Source organism: Oryctolagus cuniculus, chromosome 13, assembly GCF_051225735.1.
Source record: "Oryctolagus cuniculus isolate XC-2025 breed Fujian yellow rabbit chromosome 13, ASM5122573v1, whole genome shotgun sequence".
Classification (NCBI taxonomy): Eukaryota; Metazoa; Chordata; class Mammalia; order Lagomorpha; family Leporidae; genus Oryctolagus; species Oryctolagus cuniculus.
The window spans coordinates 106,843,023-106,860,422 of NC_142879.1; the positions used below are offsets into that span (position 1 = coordinate 106,843,023).

General features: G+C 45.8%; 1 protein-coding gene across 5 annotated transcripts in view; it reads left to right on the plus strand.

Moving 5' to 3' along the window:
• ARHGAP21 (Rho GTPase activating protein 21) overlaps window positions 1-17,400 on the plus strand; it is a 152,938-nt gene that overhangs the window by 112,889 nt on the left and 22,649 nt on the right. For all 5 annotated transcript variants that reach the window (XR_016219907.1, XR_007909763.3, XM_089312456.1 and 2 more), the window contains exons 10-11: window positions 13,688-13,846; window positions 13,987-14,089. Coding sequence is in view for 3 of the 5 variants with exons in the window: in XM_089312456.1 (XP_089168582.1) it covers window positions 13,688-13,846; window positions 13,987-14,089 (262 nt within the window). In the remaining 2 variants the exon portion in view is untranslated. The remainder of the gene's footprint in view (window positions 1-13,687; window positions 13,847-13,986; window positions 14,090-17,400) is intronic.

The window sequence follows — 17,400 nt, forward strand, 5'->3', positions numbered from 1 at the left end:
CTCTTGGCCTGGATTTGGAAAGCGCCTTCGTTCCTGGGTTGTGCCACAAGCTGTGGTCCCCAGCGTCTTGGGCTGCAGCTCCCCTTGGGTGAGCTCTCCTGTGGCAGCCGGTGGGTTCTGATTGGAACGCCCTGTCTCCTTCCCATCCCACCCAGCGTCCAGTCCACAGTCCTCCCTGTCTCACAGCAGGTTCCACCCTCTAGGCCTCTGCCTGGAGTCTTCCTGGGGCCTCCCCCCGTGCAGGCAGCCGAGCCTTCTGCTCCTCCCCACCTGGCCAGGTTGCACAGATGCTCAAGCGCCCCTCCCTCACTACAGCTGGGGCGCTTCATCCAGGCAGCCTCTCCTGACTGCCCCGCCCACAGTAAGCTCCAGACACGGATGCAGAGGTGCCATTTGTGTCCCTGAAGCTCCCTTGCGTGTCTCCCCAACACTTGCTTCCACTTGACATATTCCATAGTTTTTTTAAAAGATTTTATTTTTATTCTTAAAGATTTATTTATTTATTTGCAAGTCAGAGTTACACAGAGACGGAGAGGCAGAGAGAGAGAGAGAGAGAGAGAGAGAGAGAGAGAGGTAGGTCTTTCAATCACTGGTTCACTCCCCAGTTGGCCTCAACAGCAGGAGCTGTGCCGATCCGAAGCCAGGAGCTTCTTCCGAGTCTCCTACGTGGGTACAGGGGCCCAAGGACTTGGGCCATCTTCTACTGCTTTCATAGGCCATAGCAGAGAGCTGGATCAGAGGAGGAGCAGCCGGGACTAGAAATGGCGCCCATGTGGGATGCCGGCACTGCAGGAAGTGGCTTTACCTGCTACACCACAGCCCTGGCCCCAGAATTTTACTTATTTATTTGAGAAGTAGAGTTACAAAGAGAGGGAGGGAGAGACGGGGAGAAAGGTCTACCATCTGTTGGTTCACTCCCTAAATGGTCACAATGGCCAGAGCTGGGCCCCTCTGAAGCCAGGAGCCAGGAACTTCTTCCAGGTCTCCCATGCACTTGGGCCATCTTCTGCTGCTTTCCCTGGCTATCAGCAGGGAGCTGGATCGGAAGTGGAGCAGCCGGGACTCGAACTGGTGCCTGTATGGGATGTCGTCATCGCAGACGGAGGTTTAGCCTACTATGCCATAGCACCAGCACCATTGTGGGTTTTTTTTTTTTTTTTTTAATCACAAGTTTCTCTGTAGAACTAGGCTGAGATTTTAAATCTATTTTACTTGTATGTTCCTGATGGCTAGCAAACTGGACTCTATAAATCTTTGTGGAAATAATGGCTCGATGACCAACTTTGAGATGATGCTTAAATGGACAGCAAAATGGTGTTCTAGTCATAGTTACTATACAGCTTGAAGACATTCTCAGCTAACAGGGTTATGATCTGTGTCCTTAGTATTATTGTCAGGTTGTCAGAAAGTCAAGGTGTGGAGGTGTTCAGTGCCTCTTCTGAGGTCACCCAGCTAACAAGTGGTAGAGACAGGGACTCTGCACTGCCTGTTTCAGCCTCATCCCGGAGGGCAGCAAAGCAGAGAACACCCCCTGGAGTTGCCCGGGGTCTAGCCCTGCACCCCAAGAGGTTATGGAAGCAGCTCCCCGTATTTTACAGTGTGATACGCATCTCTCTGAGTAATGTTTCGGAGTGTTTCTTTTCTAGGGAAGCCTTTGTTAGGCTCTTGGACTGTCAGAGACTGAGTCAACTTTACAACAGGTGCACATAACTTGTAATTTTATCAATATGTATCTGAGTTACAAGCACTGTGGAGATTCTCAACCTTTTACTCATATTCATATTTGGTACCTTTAAAAAGGCCACACCCAGCAAACAGTAGAATCTTACAGATGGAACCTTATGCATCAAGTAGAGTAGATATTTTTAAAGAAAGCAACTGAACACTAATGATTATTGTGCAATATTTTTAAAACATAAAAGGCCGTACGACTCATGGCTGTCTTTGCCAGGCCTGTGGGATCCTACTTGTATTTCCTTCCTACATGGCAGGAACAATGTAATCTAGTACAATGGAGCAGTAAAAACCGTGCCGTTCACAGGGCGAATGTTTCCTGCAGTTCCTGTGAGGTACAGGAATACAACGAGAGCAGTTATGGTATTAAAGAGAGAAGGCTGGTGGAATCGCAGCATAAAGATCTGTGTAGTTCTCTGTGTGCAGATCAACGCAGATATACCATTTTACTAATGCATTGAGAGGAGAAGTGCTCACCAAGGAGCTCTGAATTTTTTCTGCTTGGAGTACATATTAAAGTCCCCTTCAGAATCCCTGGTGAATGGCATCTCCTGTTTTATGAAGTGCTTGATCTTTCATAGTTGCCCAGCATAAGGATGCCTCGACAGTCCCTTTATTTCACATATGCCTCAGGGAAGCTTAGCATGTAGCAGGTGTCACTGTGGGGTCAGTCATGTAGGGAACACCTTGAACTGTTGTTCATGGAGAAATGGAATTAAAAGATGATATGTGTTTTCCATGAACTTTTCCAAGAACCCAGTGGAGTAGAAGAAATAAAGAAGCAAGACACCAACGTAGAGTTTGTGTCCCTGTCTTTCTGTGTGTGAACATCTCCCATGGATGTGTGTAGTTTGTGTCCCTGTCTTTCTGTGTGTGAACATCTCCCATGGATGTGTGTAGTTTGTGTCCCTGTCTTTCTGTGTGTGAACATCTCCCATGGATGTGTGTAGTTTGTGTCCCTGTCTTTCTGTGTGTGAACATCTCCCATGGATGTGTGCATCATAGCACTCTGCTCCCAGAGATGGTGCAATGCCAACTTCTTGAGGCTTTGCAGAACTTTTCTGTTCTTAATGCTGTTTGAAGTAAAGGCATTGAGAAGAATGTTAGTATATGTCTCATTTTTACAGCCTGATATCAAATGTACCCATTTTTAGGCTTAACTACAAGTATACTTTTTTATCTGAAACACATTTAACTTTTTAATGAACTAAAAATCCTTTGTGGCCTGGAAGTCTAAAAATTGTGTATTAGTGTGCTCTGAAGGCAGGGCTGTTCAATAAATAAACACCTACAAATGCCCATTGATAGAAGAGTTGCCAGTGCCTTGCTGAGTGGAAGTGATAAAACGATAACGCTGCATCCTTTGTTATTAGCGTCTGTGGCTTTATGTGGCCCATAGGTGTTTCTCTAGCTGTAGCACGTACATGTTTTAGACACAGTAGGCCAGGTACCAGCAGGTGACGTAAAGCCCAGAGGCTCTGTGGGGAGTTCCAAGAACACTAATTCCATTCGTCTTAAATGTTGGTAAGAAGCGCAGTGGTCAAACACTGAGAAGTGCTGGGTCTGAAGACACGTTTTTATCCACCTGTCTACGTTGTTTCTTCAGAATTGCTGGTGTGCTCCTGCATACTGTGAATTGTCCAGGAAGAATAGAAAATGATTCTCTCAGAAATCTTGGACCATGAGACCTTTTATTTAGAATTTCTCATGGGTGTATATACTCTAGAACACACTTGTGAGAGTGTTGGTGTATCCTCCGTGTTATTTTTTGTGACATTTATATAAAAAGGTAAAGGGGGAAAAAATTAAGGCATGCTTTCATACTGTCACTAACAAAATCTCTTAGATTTATTTTTATTTATTTGAAAGAGAGAGTTTCAGAGAGAGGTAGAGACAGAGAGGTCTTCCATCCACTGGTTCACTCCAACAGAGCTGCGTCAATCCAAAGCCAGGAGCCAGGAGCTTCTTTCCGGTCTCCCATGCAGGTGCAGGGAACCAAGGACTTGGGCCAGCTTCTTCTGCTTTCCCAGGCCATAGCAGAGAGCTGGATTGGAAGAAGAGCAGCCAGCACTAGAACTGGCGCCCATATGGGATGCCGGCACTTCAGGCCAGGGCGTTACCCTGCTGCGCCACAGCGCTGGCCCCACTAACAAAATCTTACATTCAGATTTTAATAATTATTTTTGTTATTTGAAAACTATAGCAGTGCGGAAGAGTAAGCGAGTGCCTTGGCTTTATCCTGAAGACATCAGAGAATGAAGCTGAGTCGCTGTTAACTGTAACACAGTTCTTTCTTACAGAAAGAAGAATCCTCCTACCTGTTGCTGCACATCTAATGTTTCTTTTGTACCACCAGGATTTAGAAAAATGAAGGCAAATGGGAATGTTAGGCACTAACAGTACTATGTAACTCCCTCCCATCCACCCCCACACACTTAATAATGCTACGTGATAAGTCATGAAGATAAATCTCAGCTTCTTTCATTAGTAACTGCAGAGCACCGTGATGAATTGTTCATGAGTTAATTGGACAGTAGCGGTGTTAAAACGTGTTCCGGGGCAGCAGGTTGCGCCCCTGCTTGGTATGCCCACATTCCGTATCTAGTCCTGCCTCTGCTTCTAATCCAACTTCGTGTGCTGGCACCAGGTAGGCAGCTCCAGGACGTGGGTCGTTGTCACCCACACAAGAAACCAGGATTGGGTTTCAGGCTCCTGGCTTCAGCCTGGCCTAGCCCCAGCTCTTGTGGGCATTTAAGGAGTGAGCCAGTGGACGGGAGATATTTGTATTTATTCTCTCTCTGTCTCTTTCTCTTTGCCTTTCAAGTAAATAAATGTTACGTGTGTTCTAAAATCCTGGCTTTGGCCGGCGCCACGGCTCACTAGGCTAATCCTCCGCCTGCGGCGCCGGCACACCAGGTTCTAGTCCTGGTCAGGGTGCCGGATTCTGTCCCAGTTGCTCCTCTTCCAGGCCAGCTCTCTGCTGTGGCCCGGGAGTGCAGTGGAGGATGGCCCAAGTGCTTGGGCCCTGCACCCCATGGGAGACCAGTATAAGTACCTGGCTCCTGCCTTCGGATCAGCGCGGTGCGCCAGCCGCAGAGCGCCGGCCGCAGCGGTCATTGGAGGGTGAACCAACAGCAAAGGAAGACCTTTCTCTCTGTCTCTCTCTCTCACTGCCCACTCTGCCTGTCAAAAAAAAAAAAAAAAAAAAAATCCTGGCTTTACACTTCTGTCATCCATACTACTCTTAACAATTATTAAGATGTTAAAAAAAAAAAAAACTGCTGTATTAGCTGCATCTAGGGTTTTGTCTCAAATTCATTTTGCCATCCTTTTGCCATTTCTTTTTACTTTTTAATGTATTTTTATTTATTTGGGAGTCACGCAGAGAGGGGCAAACAGTGCAGGGTCTCTCACGTGCATCATTACTCCGTTGCCTGAATCATTACTGCTGCCTTGCAGGGTCTGCATTGACAGGAAGCTGGGGCCAGGAGCCAGAGGGACTGAGGAGTTGGGTCCAGGTGCTTACGTGTGGGACGTGGGCATCATAAGCGCTAGGCTCAGTGCATACTTCTGGTTCAGATAATTCTACCCCTTTAGCAGATGTGTGATTATGGTGCTTTTGAACTGACCATGCTGGTCACCCGGTCCAGCTCCTTTATGTTCTAGGTGATACATTAATTTATTTTTAAATTGTTTTTAAAATATTTATGTTCATTTTATTTGAAAGACAAAGAGATCTTGCATTTGCTTTTTCTCTCCCCCAAATGCCTGCCAGAGCCAGAGATGGTACAGGCCAAACCCATGAGCTAGGAATTCCATTCAGGTCTCCCACATGGGTGACAAGGACCCAAGTACTTGAGCCATCACCTGCTACCTTCCGGAGAGCACATTAATAGGAAGCTGGACTGGGAAGTGGAGGAGCCAGGACTTGAACCAGGCATTCCAACATGCAGGTGGACTCTAATCCAGTGCCTATATTGGATGCCGATGCTGCAGGCAGAGGCGTAACCTGCTATGCCACAGCACTGGCTACCCCTGAAATCTTAAAACTTGAGGGTAACTAGTCTGATCTATGGCACTGCAGAAATTCAGCAAAGTGGGCCTGGTGTCACGGCACAGTGAGCTGAGCTGCTGTCTGCAATGCCAGCATCCCATATTGGAGGGCCAGTGTGAGTCCTGGCTGCTCCATTTCTGATCCAGCTCCCTGCTAATGTATCTGGGAAAGCAGAAGAAGATGCCCCAAGCATTTGGGCCCCTGCCACCCATGTGGGAGACCCAGATGGAGCTCTGGGCACCTGGCTTCGGCCTGGACCAGCCCCAGCCATTGGAGCCATTTGGGGAGTGAACCAGTGGATAGAGAATATCTTTCTAGAATGTCTGTCTGTCTCTGTGTGTGTGTCACTCTCCCATTCAAATGGAGAAATAGCTTAAAAAATTCACAGCAATTGTAACATGATATCTCGTTGTTACTTCCACTTGGGTTTTTACCGAGGATGTGCTGTGTTGCTGTCCTGCACGCTACCCTGCCTGTTCATGAAACTGACCATTGGCTGGCGCCGCAGCTCACTAGGCTAATCCTCCACCTAGCGGCGCCGGCACACCGAGTTCTAGTCCCAGTTGGGGCGCCGGATTCTGTCCTGGTTGCCCCTCTTCCAGGCCAGCTCTCTGCTGTGGCCAGGGAGTGCAGTGGAGGATGGCCCAAGTGCTTGGGCCCTGTACCCCATGGGAGACCAGGAGAAGCACCTGGCTCCTGCCATCAGATCAGCACGGTGTGCCGGCCGCGGCGGTCATTGGAGGGTGAACCAGCGGCAAAAGGAAAACCTTTCTCTCTGTCTCTCTCTCTCACTATCCACTCTGCCTGTTAAAAAAAAAAAAAAGAGAGAGAGAGAGAGAAACTGACCATTAAATATGCTTGATCTTAACAAAAAACTCACCTCAAATGATGACTGAGTTTAGTATTTTTTAAAAAGGGGATGTTTGAACCCAGGGGTGGCATCTCTTGCTAGCTCGTGTGCAAGGTAACAGGACTTACTGTTCCGAGTAGGATCTGTCACCTGACGACCACAGGCTAGACGTGTACTTTAGTGTACTCAAGTTATAATCTTTCCACTATGGTATGCAGTGTCTTACAGTCTTTCTACTATATCCTTTTTAGTTTAATATAAAGGTGTTAGTTTAATGTTCAGCATGCTGTTTTATAACCTTTTCTCCTGATGTCCAGTATTGAGTATGAATGTATTGTTCAGTAATTGGTATTAAGTGAAATTTGCCTGGAGAACCCAGTTTTTAAGGACGACTTTTTTCACTGGGTTTGATGTAGGTTATAAAAATAAAAACATCAGTGATGAAAAAATGGCATTGTCAAGGATGAGTAAGATGCTACTTGCAAAGAGCTTTGCACATATGAAGGTAATTTAACTTTACGTAACTGTTCAGCTCCTTGATTTAAACTTAGTAGTACGCAAAGAGAGAATATTTGTCACATTTGAATTTATGTTTAAGACAAAGATTCTATTAATATTTCTCATTTTCCTTAAAGACAAAAAAAATCTCAAAGATTTTAAGCTTTTGGCTTGCTTGAGGTATAGACTGGCATTTTAGGCCTTTTGCTGTGAATGTCCCTGTGTGTAAGGGTTGGAACAGACCAGTGAAAAAAGGTGTATGTATCATATGGTTGCTGTTTTGGAAGCCTTATTTAATCTTATGTCAGTTATCATTTCTTCCAACTCTTCAAATTTACCTCTCCTCCTGCATATCCGGTTTATTCTGGAATAATAGCTAATATTGTAGTGTTAACGTACCTTCCCTTATTATGCTGGCTTTTGGGGAGGGGTAGGAGGGCCTCTTCCCAGCAGAGATAAAGTAAAATGCATAACAATGTAGAGAAACTGTGTTGCCACATTCTGTTTCAGAAATTCTGCCAGTCTCACTGAGCTATTTTTTTTTTCAAATATTTATTTTATTTATTTGAAAGGCACAGTTAAAGAGACAGAAGTCCTCCATCCACTCATTCACTCCCCAAATGGCCACAGCGACTGGGGCTGGGCCAGGCCAGGCCAAAGCCAGGAGCCAAGAGCTTCATCCAGGTCTCCCACATGGGTGGCAGGGCCCGGGCACTTGGCCATCCTCTGCTACTTTCCCAGGCTCACCAGCAAGGAGCTGGATCAGAAGTGGAACAGTGGGACTGGAACCAGTATCCATGTGGAGTGTTGGCACTGTGGGCCAGGGCTTTAACCCACTGTGCCACAACACCAGCCCCCATTGAGTTATTCTTAACCCTAATTGTAAAACATACGTTACGTGTCTAACACACTTGTTTCTAGAGCCATTACGGCACTGGGAGGGGCGTTCTTGGTAACTCAGCACATTGTGGACAGGGCCTGTTCTGGTCTGGCTGTAACCTGCAGCACTGGACGTGGGTGTGGGTGGCAGGCATGTGGTTCCTGGGAGGGAGCCACAGGCACACTGTCTTCCACCTTTATGTTGGCCACAGACTATACAGTGCTATTTGAAATTAGCCCTCAATTTATCTTAGCTCCAAAGAAGCTCTGGGTAGACCTGATTCCATTCATGGCAGGAGAAGTGGATATGCAGGAGAAGTCAGCAAAATTGCATTTTTTTTCTGTTTTTATCCCTTAATTTCATTTTTTCTCTACTTGGTAGAAAAGGTGGTCACTAGCAGCTTGGCATGTGTTGATTGTTCACACTTCTTGTTCCCAAGAAAGGGAAGAGAAAGGGATTTTCGCAGTGTCCACTACTGCATCTGCTGGAGGCACTGAACAGGGTCTTGACAGGGTCAAGTTCTTAGCCCTTGGGCGGTCACCGTGGACGCGGGGACAGGGCCCTGGGATGGGTGTGGCCTGGATCATGATCACACGCCCGTGCCCTGGAGGGCAAGGCAAGCCGGCGAATCCCCCTGAGCCTCAGAGCTGGAGGCCGGCAGCTGAATGGCAGCGGCCAGGCTCTGCGGGTGGCCTGGGGAGGGAGTGCATGGAGGAACGAAGGGGCCGAGGGGCGAGGGGCACCAGCTGATAGGTGGGAGCCTCTCGCCTGCTTAGGAGAGTTTCAGCCGTGGTTTGCACAGTTTACTAGGCCTTTGTATCCCTTCTGTGTCTTTCCGTGTGCTTTGCTCTTTTTCTGTTGTGATTAGAGTGGTTCTTATTTATAAGAGCTCTTTGCACATGAGGGTGCTTCAAAAGTTCGTGAAAAATGGAGTTAAAAAGATGCCCATGCATGTGAGGGACCTTCAGAAATTTTCTGTACCAAGATAAACTTAATTATCTTTCAATTCCTTTTTTCCATGAACTTCTGAAGTACCCTTGTGTGAGGGCTCCTTCCTTTTTTTTTTTTTTTTAGAAAAATAACACTAACAGGTATACATAAAGTTTCACAGTATGTCTGTTTGACTTTTGCACATGGCTTCATTTTTCTAGATTTTTCTATATCTTTAAAATATTCTTTTAGAATATTAATAAAAATAAATCACAGTAAAAGTTTATTCAGATATGAATAATCAATATAAACATAATAACTTCAGTATATCCTCAACTTTAAAAAATCCATATGGAATTATGGAGTATATATGATCTATTAGGATTGTTTGTCTACCTTTGGAAAACGCTGTTTTCAAAAAATAAGACAACCTTTTTAGATATTTAGGCCTTTTTTTTTTTTTAACAGTTTAAGAAACAATGATCACATTAGTTTTAATATACCATAACTTGATGCCCTCTATGTTCTCTGTATTGTAAAGAGCTACGGGGCTTTTAATGAAAAGTGAATTGAGGGCTCATTGCTGAAGTCAGTTCTTTGATTATGTAAATCAGTTTAACATGAATGATTATACCACTTGTTCTGCATGCAGTATTTAAAGTCTTAATGTAGAACTTGTTTTCATCTGACAGAATATTAAGATTTATTTATTTGAAAGAGTTACACAGAGAGGGAGAGAGGTCTTCCATCTGATGGTTCACTCCCCAGTTGGCTGCAATGGCCGGAGCTACGTCGATCCAAAGCCAGGAGCTTCCTCCGGGTCTCCCACATGAGTGCAGGGGCCCAAGGACTTGGGCCTTCTACTGCTTTCCCAGGCCATAGCAGAGAGCTGAATTAGAAGTGGAGCAGCCGGATCTTGAACCAGCGCCCGTATGGCTGCAGGCCAGGGCATTAACCTGCTGTGCCACAGCGCCAGCCCCTAAGTTTGAATATTTAAAAACCTAGAAATTAGCTGAAAGCACAATGATTTTGAATAAATTTGTATACGAGAATGAAAATGTTTGTTTTCCACTTGGAGAAATAAGTAATGTTTGTCTTCTCATACTAGGAAATAAGGTAACTATAGCAGAAATAATACTTTAAATACAATAGAAAAGTTCTCACATTTTTTAAAAGGAATAAAGAATTGGATTTATGAGCATAGGTCATAAATATCAGGTAATGTAATTAGTATGTTTTAAATGTAAATTTCCTTTTCCCTTTAATTCCGTGAAGTGCATTTACCATATGCAGGCGGAGTTGAGAGGCTCAGCCCAGCATCCGTGCCCTCTCCCACATGGACAAATGCTTGCCTTCCTAGAACAAGGAGCTGCCTTCGACCCCTTGCTGGGTCACGTGCGGGAACTTTACAAACTCACGGGAAGATGGAATTTAAAGATAAGCTTATTTTGGCACAAAAAGTGTTGAAATCCATGCGTACTTTTCCATAGCACACATTTTCCACGGACATTTTGAAGACTCATTTACCTGAAATGCAGATTTATAATCGAGTGTGTTTCAAAAATTTCTTCCAAACTTAATAAAATTAAACCATATCACCAGGAAATTCCAGATCGTAAAATAATTGCCTTTGGAAGTTTATTTCATCCCTGATCTATGCATGTTTTGCATTTTGCCTCATGATATTTTAAAAAAATATTTTATTTATTTATTTATTTGACAGAGTTAGTGAGAGAGAGAGAGAGAGAGAGAGAAAGGTCTTCCTTCTGTTGGTTCACTCCCCAAATGGCTGCTACAGCCAGTGCTGTGCCGATCCGAAGCCAGGAGCCAGGTGCTTCTCCTGGTCTCCCATGGGGTGCAGGTGCCCAAGCACTTGGGCCATCCTCCACTGCACTCCCGGGCCACAGCAGAGAGCTGGCCTGGAAGAGGAGCAGCCGGGAATAGCATATGGGATGCTGACGCCGCAGGTGGAGGATTAACCAAGTGAGCCACGGCGCCGGCCCCACCTCATGATATTTTAAATAATCAAACTGATAACGTTCACATTACTTTGCAAAGCAGAAAATCCTCTGGAAAATGTGTCCGTAGCACGTCACGGGCACTCCTGAGGCCTGTGACCTCACAGGGCCCCAGGGGAGCCTGGCTTTCCTGGAGAAACGGTGTCTCCTAAGCATCACTTAGATGGTTCGATTATAATATATATTTTATAGTATAATATCATTTTTTTACAGATTTATTTATTTCATGTGACAGGCAGAGTTAGAGGAAAAGAGAGAGAAATCTTCCATCTGCCGGTTCACTCCCCAAATGGCTGCAACAGCTGGATCTGGGCCTGGTGGAAGCCAGGAGCCAGGAGCTCCATCCGTGTCTCCCACATGGGTGCAGGGGTCCAAGCACTTGCGCCATCTTTCGCTGCTTTCCCAGGCCATAGCAGGGAGCTGGATTGGAAAGGGAACAGCTGGGACCTGACTGGTGCCCACGTGGATGCCGGTGATGCAGGCCATGGTTTCACCAGCTGTGCCACAGTGCCAGCCCCCATCGTATCACTTCTGAAAAATCCTTTATATCTGTTCTCTGTGGATTTTGTGCAGTGCGTCTCATCTGCACCATTCTCATGAATGTCCTTGCTTCAGAAATCTCGTGAGCCTGTTAGTGTGGCACCAGCCAGATAGCGTCTAAGGGCCAGTGCTCTCCCACCCTTCCCGGACTGACCGGTCCTTACAGATGTGTGGACCGTGGGCTCCTCAGACCTGCTGACCGCAGCCGGCTGTCACCTGCCAAGAGGTGGTGCAGTCTGTGGGGATATCCGTGCTGCTGAGTGTTGTAATACTGCATGCTTTGGCGAAATCTCACTGTTTTCATTAAAATATCTCAGTATCTCCTTGCTTTTGAGGAAAAGGTTGTTGCCTTCTCGTAACCACGTGATAGTAGACAGTCGTATACCTAGTAAAACCTGTTTGTAGAGAAAGTTTCAAGATGTTGTCTCTTAAGCTACAAAGATTTGGTTTTAACAAAATTGTAAAAAAAATTAAGATAGAATTTACTGATTTTTAGCATGAAATTGAAATATTATAATTTTGTGGGTTTTTTTTTTATTTAAATTTTTTTTTTGACAGGCAGAGTGGACAGTGAGAGAGAGAGACAGAGAGAAAGGTCTTCCTTTGCCGTTGGTTCACCCTCCAATGGCCGCTGCGGCCGGCGCACCATGCTGATCCGATGGCAGGAGCCAGGTACTTCTCCTGGTCTCCCATGGGGTGCAGGGCCCAAGCACCTGGGCCATCCTCCACTGCACTCCCTGGCCACAGCAGAGAGCTGGCCTGGAAGAGGGGCAACCGGGACAGAATCCGGCGCCCCGACCGGGACTAGAACCCGGTGTGCCGGCGCCGCTAGGCGGAGGATTAGCCTAGTGAGCCGCGGCGCCGGCCTAATTTTGTGGTTTTATTAGGCTTCTTGGCTAAAATGTTGATCTTTAAAGCATTCTTGGAATTTGATCAAAGTTAAAGTAATTTAATGTTTTAAAATTATTATAATCTTGAAAGGGTTCATCCTAGGGTATTTAATCTTAAGAATTATATTGCTGGCTTCCTGTTAAAGTACATTCTGTAGCCTAAAAACCACTGATGTTTGTATAACAAAGTTTTTTTTTTAAAGGTTTGTTTATTCATTTAAAAGAGTTAGAGAGAGAGAGGGTTCTTTCATCTGCTGGTTCACTCCCCAGATGACCACAATGGCCAGGTCCTGGGTCTCCCACATGGGTCGCAGGGGCCCAGGCACTTGGCCCATCTTCTGCTTTTCCCAGGCCATGAGCGGTGAGCTGGGACATGAACCAGCACGCATATGGGATGCTGGCATTGCAGGCAGCAGCTTTATCCACTACGCCACAGCACCTACCCCCAAAAGTGAATTTTGCACAGAACTATTATTCAAGTGAATTTTGCACAGAGCTGTTATTCACCAGGGGGAAAACCAATATGAGGTATACTTAGAGCGCAGGACCTGTGGCATCACTGTCTGGGTTCGAATCCCATCCTGCAGGGTTCGCAGCTGTACACGAGTGACTTACCTTTCTGGGTTTCTGCATCTGAAAATACTATTTCTCAGCAGTCTACAAGTCTTAAGTGAAATAGTACATGGAATGTCTTCAGCGTGGTGCTAGCACTGAGTAAGCACCACTGACGTGGCTGCTGTCCTCCTGCGTGCACGTGTGTGAGTGACAAAGCAGGCTTGTGAGGAGCTTCAGATTCCTGGCCCTGGGGTAGTGACGTGTCCACAAAGGTGCCCAGCACCTCTGCTCATTGGGGAGGCTCACCCTCTGCCGAGGGAGGAAGACACCTGTTGCTGATTTGCACAGACGTACCAGGAGACAGGTACCTAGCTTCCTCTGGCAGCTGTCGCCTGGACTTTGATTTTCTACAGCAATGGAAGAGGACCTTGTGTGGGGCTTCTCCCAAATCACCCTCGTGAGTTTCCTGAAATGATAACCTGTAATATTAATTCCCTTAGGGCGGTGTATGAGTATCGCTCTGGTTGCATGGTTGTAGGGTCTGAATATCCATAAACTCTGGCCTGGTAATCAGTTGAAGGAGTAAACCGTCTTCTCAGAACTATTAGGAATGACTCCAGCTGTGTAAGTAGATTTTTTTTTAGCAGAGCATTGGAGCTCTGGTGGGCAAGTGTTGAATCACCAAAGTTAGCAATTAGGCTACTTAACATTGATACTCTTTTTCCTCTTTCCTTGTAGATGAACCCACCAGCCCTAGCATTGACCATGACATCGCACACATCTCCGCTTCTGCTGTCATCTCAGCCTCTACCTCTCAAGTCCCCTGTAGAGCCACTGTCCCTCCCAGCCTCACAACCTCAGCTCCTTTAATTCGAAGGCAACTTTCACACGACCATGGTAGGTTTCGAGAGTGGTCCTGCAAATGGCCCCTCGCTCTCAGCTTCCCACTGAGAACAGCAGGCACATGGATCTTGTCACCAGTAACAGAATCCGGAAACAGACTCCACCAGTGTCTAAATGTTGGCTTTCAATTGCAGACTCCATTGGACCCCCCAGCCTGGATGCCCAGCCCACCTCAAAGACAGAAAGATCCAAATCGTACGATGAGGGCCTGGATGACTACCGAGAAGATGCCCAATTGTGAGTCTCGGGTGTAGCGAGCGCCTCCTCTTGGTGTAGGAGTAGACACTCAGCACAACTCAAACACATAAGTACTGATTTTAGTGGCTTGTATTTTATAACTTTGTAAAATTAGAAATGCAAGTAAATAAAATCAAAGTTACTTGGTAACATACTCAATTAAACCTTAAAAAAATTTCAACAGTCAGGTCATACACAGACATGGTACTAATATATCCAATACTCAGTCCCAGTTACTCAGTTCCACTCTGACATACCCTTGTTACTGTTTGCGTCTAATTCCAGAGTGAACCTATGCATAGAATCACGTATGCCCATGACCTACCCACACGCTTTTATATAAATATATGTGTATGAGTATTTTCATAAACAAATGATTGATGGTATGTGCACAGATTTTAGAGATTCTATTTCATGATTGTTTCATTTCCCATTGAATAGTTGCACCATAATACATTAACCAATATTTTATATCATATTAGTAGACATGTAGTCTATGCTGCCACAATACATCATTGACTATATTTGTGCACACTTCATTTGGCACATGTGTGAGTGACTTGAACACAGGACGGTTACATCAATGGGTGTGTGTATTCTTTATATGAATATCTATTGTTAGATACTGCCCACAAAGACAATGCGAGATCAGATTTGCACCAGCAGTGTGCAGGTCTCTGCTGTTCCTCTCACCTTTGGTTTTCTAGGTGGATCTAATGGTGTCCTATTACAGTTGCAATTTGAAACTTGCTTATCAGTTGAACATCATTTCTTTTTTTTTTTTTTAAGATTTATTTAATTTTTTTGAAAGAGTTAGAGAGAAGTAGAGACAGAGAGACAGGTCTTCCACCTGCTGGTTCACTCCCCAGATGGCTGCAATGGCCAGAGCTGCGCCAATCTGAAGCCAGGAGCCAGGAGCTTCTGCCGGGTCTTCCACGTGGGTGCAGGGGCCCAAGGACTTGGACCATCTTCCACTGCTATCCCAGGCCACAGCAGAGAGCTGGATGGGAAGTGGAGCAGCCAGGACTTGTACTGGTGCCCATATAGGATGCTGGTGCTTCAGGCCAGGGCTTTAACCCTCTCTGTGCAACGTCGCCGGCCCCTGAACATCATTTCGTATCTGAGATATTTATATTCCTTTTTCTGTGAATTGCCTTTTCATTTTTTCTGCCCATTCCCTACTGGTTTTTCTTCTGTGTGCTCTTATGTCAAGGAAACTATTACTCTGATAAATGTTGCAAGTGTTTCCCCAAGCAATATTTTTCGTTTCTGGGCAGCTGTTATGGCACAGTGGAGCCCGCATCCCATATCTGAGGGCTTGGGATGGAGTCCCATCTCTGCCTCTGACCCAGCTTCTTACTAATTCAGACCTAGGAGGCAGCAGGTGATGGCTCAAGTACTTGGGTCCTTGCCATCCACCTGAGAGACCTGGATGGAGCTCCTGGTTGCAGTCTCAGCTGTCACAGGCATTTTGGGAAAACCCGTGGATAGGAGATGACTTTCTCTATCTTTCCCTTTCTTTCTGTCACTTGGCCTTTCAAATAAAAACATTTTTCCATTTTTTAAAAAATCAGGCAAAAAATGTTTAAAACTTTTCTGTGGTCATATTTGTTGTTTGATTATGGTCATTGGATTTTTGAATCATACTAAAAAGCCTGTCCAGAATTAAAACAAAATTCTTCCATATTTACTTCTCAAATGTGCATGGTCTTCTTTTTGGTATACCTACAACTTGGATTTCATCTGGAACTGATCTATTCTCATTAGTGAGGCAGAGCGCCAGCTCATGTGGTCCAGTCTCTCCTGTCGCCACAGCACCTGTTGCGTGGCACTCCTTCCCTCCGATACAACCTGTTCGTGACATACTATTCTGTTCTAGGTCGTGAGTTTTATCTGGGACTCCTCTGCCCGTGTACACCAGCTCCCAGGAGTTCTAGTGGTATTATAATTCTTTTCTTGTCTGGTGGCTATTACCCATCATTATCTTATGGCTCAAATGCAGGTTTTCCATTTCTTGAGTCCTTATGTATATTTTCATTACACAATGTTTAATTTATAATTCAACTTAGAGAATATTAATAATGTTTACGATATTGAACCTTCTGTCAAGAAAGTTTTTTATATCTTTAAGATCTCCTGAAGGTTCTGATTATTTATTGTTCTATAAAATTAGTTATTCTTGGGGGCCAGCATTGTGGTGCAGTGACACGGGTATCCATATTGGAACGCCAGTTGGAGTCCTGGCTGCTCCACTTCTGATCTAGCTCCCTGCGAATGCACCTGAGAAGGAAACAGAAGTGGATGGCCCAAGGACTTGGGGCCCTACCATTAATGTGGGAGACCCGGATGGAGTTCCAGGCTCTTCGTTTTGGCCTGGCCCAGCCCTGGCTATCGCAGGCATTTGGGGAGTGAACCAGTGTATGGAAGATCTCTCTCTATGAACAAGTAAAATAAGCCCTCATAAAAGCAGTTCTTCCTGGACTGGCAGCTCAAGGAGGTTGTGTGAAGTGTGCCCAGGGCGGGGGCCCAAGCTGGCAGGAAGTTGGTTTGTGAGCTGGTCGTCCACCCCCACGTCTCAGAGTCTCCATCACCCTACAGCAGGTGCACACCGGGCCACCCTGCCCTCCTGCCTGTTCCTGTGGGTGCCAACAGGGGAGCAAGGGCTTTGTGATCCCGGAGAACAGGCCTGGTGGTTTTGCTCGGGCCGTGCGTCTCATGCGCCCTCTTTTCCCGTGTCCCATCTGTCTTTATCCTTTGGGTTGTGGTTCAGTTGGTGACTGCCAATGCTGCTGGACATGGGGAGTCACATCTTGAAATTCTAAGTTGCATAAATACAGTTTGAGAATAAAGCAGCCTCATCCCCTGATAAACATTACATGGTTCTGAAGACTGTAACTGATTGAAGTTGTCTTCAGAAGCCCTAGGTCTTGCCTGTTGCAGGAGTTCTCAGAGCTTGTGTGTGGAGGGGGCGGAGGGGACGGAGAGGACGGGGACTGGTCCCTGTGCCATGTGTGGCTCAGGGGCTCCACCTGCCGGCCGAGTGCAGGTGCGCTGCTCTCTGGCGCTGTTTCTGGCCCCTGCTTCGGATCCTAATGAGCATTGTGGGGATCCTTTAGCCAGCACTACAATTGCGGTTAACCAGTAACAGGAAGCCTAGAATTGAGCCTCAGTAGTTCATTCTTCGATCTAAAAGAAAAGAAAATCTCACACGATAGGCAAAAAGATCTTTAATTTACCAGGGCAACTAAGAAAGCTTCTTATGACTGAAAATTCAAAGTTTAAGTATTGGAGGGTGGGTCTTGGGTGTAGCG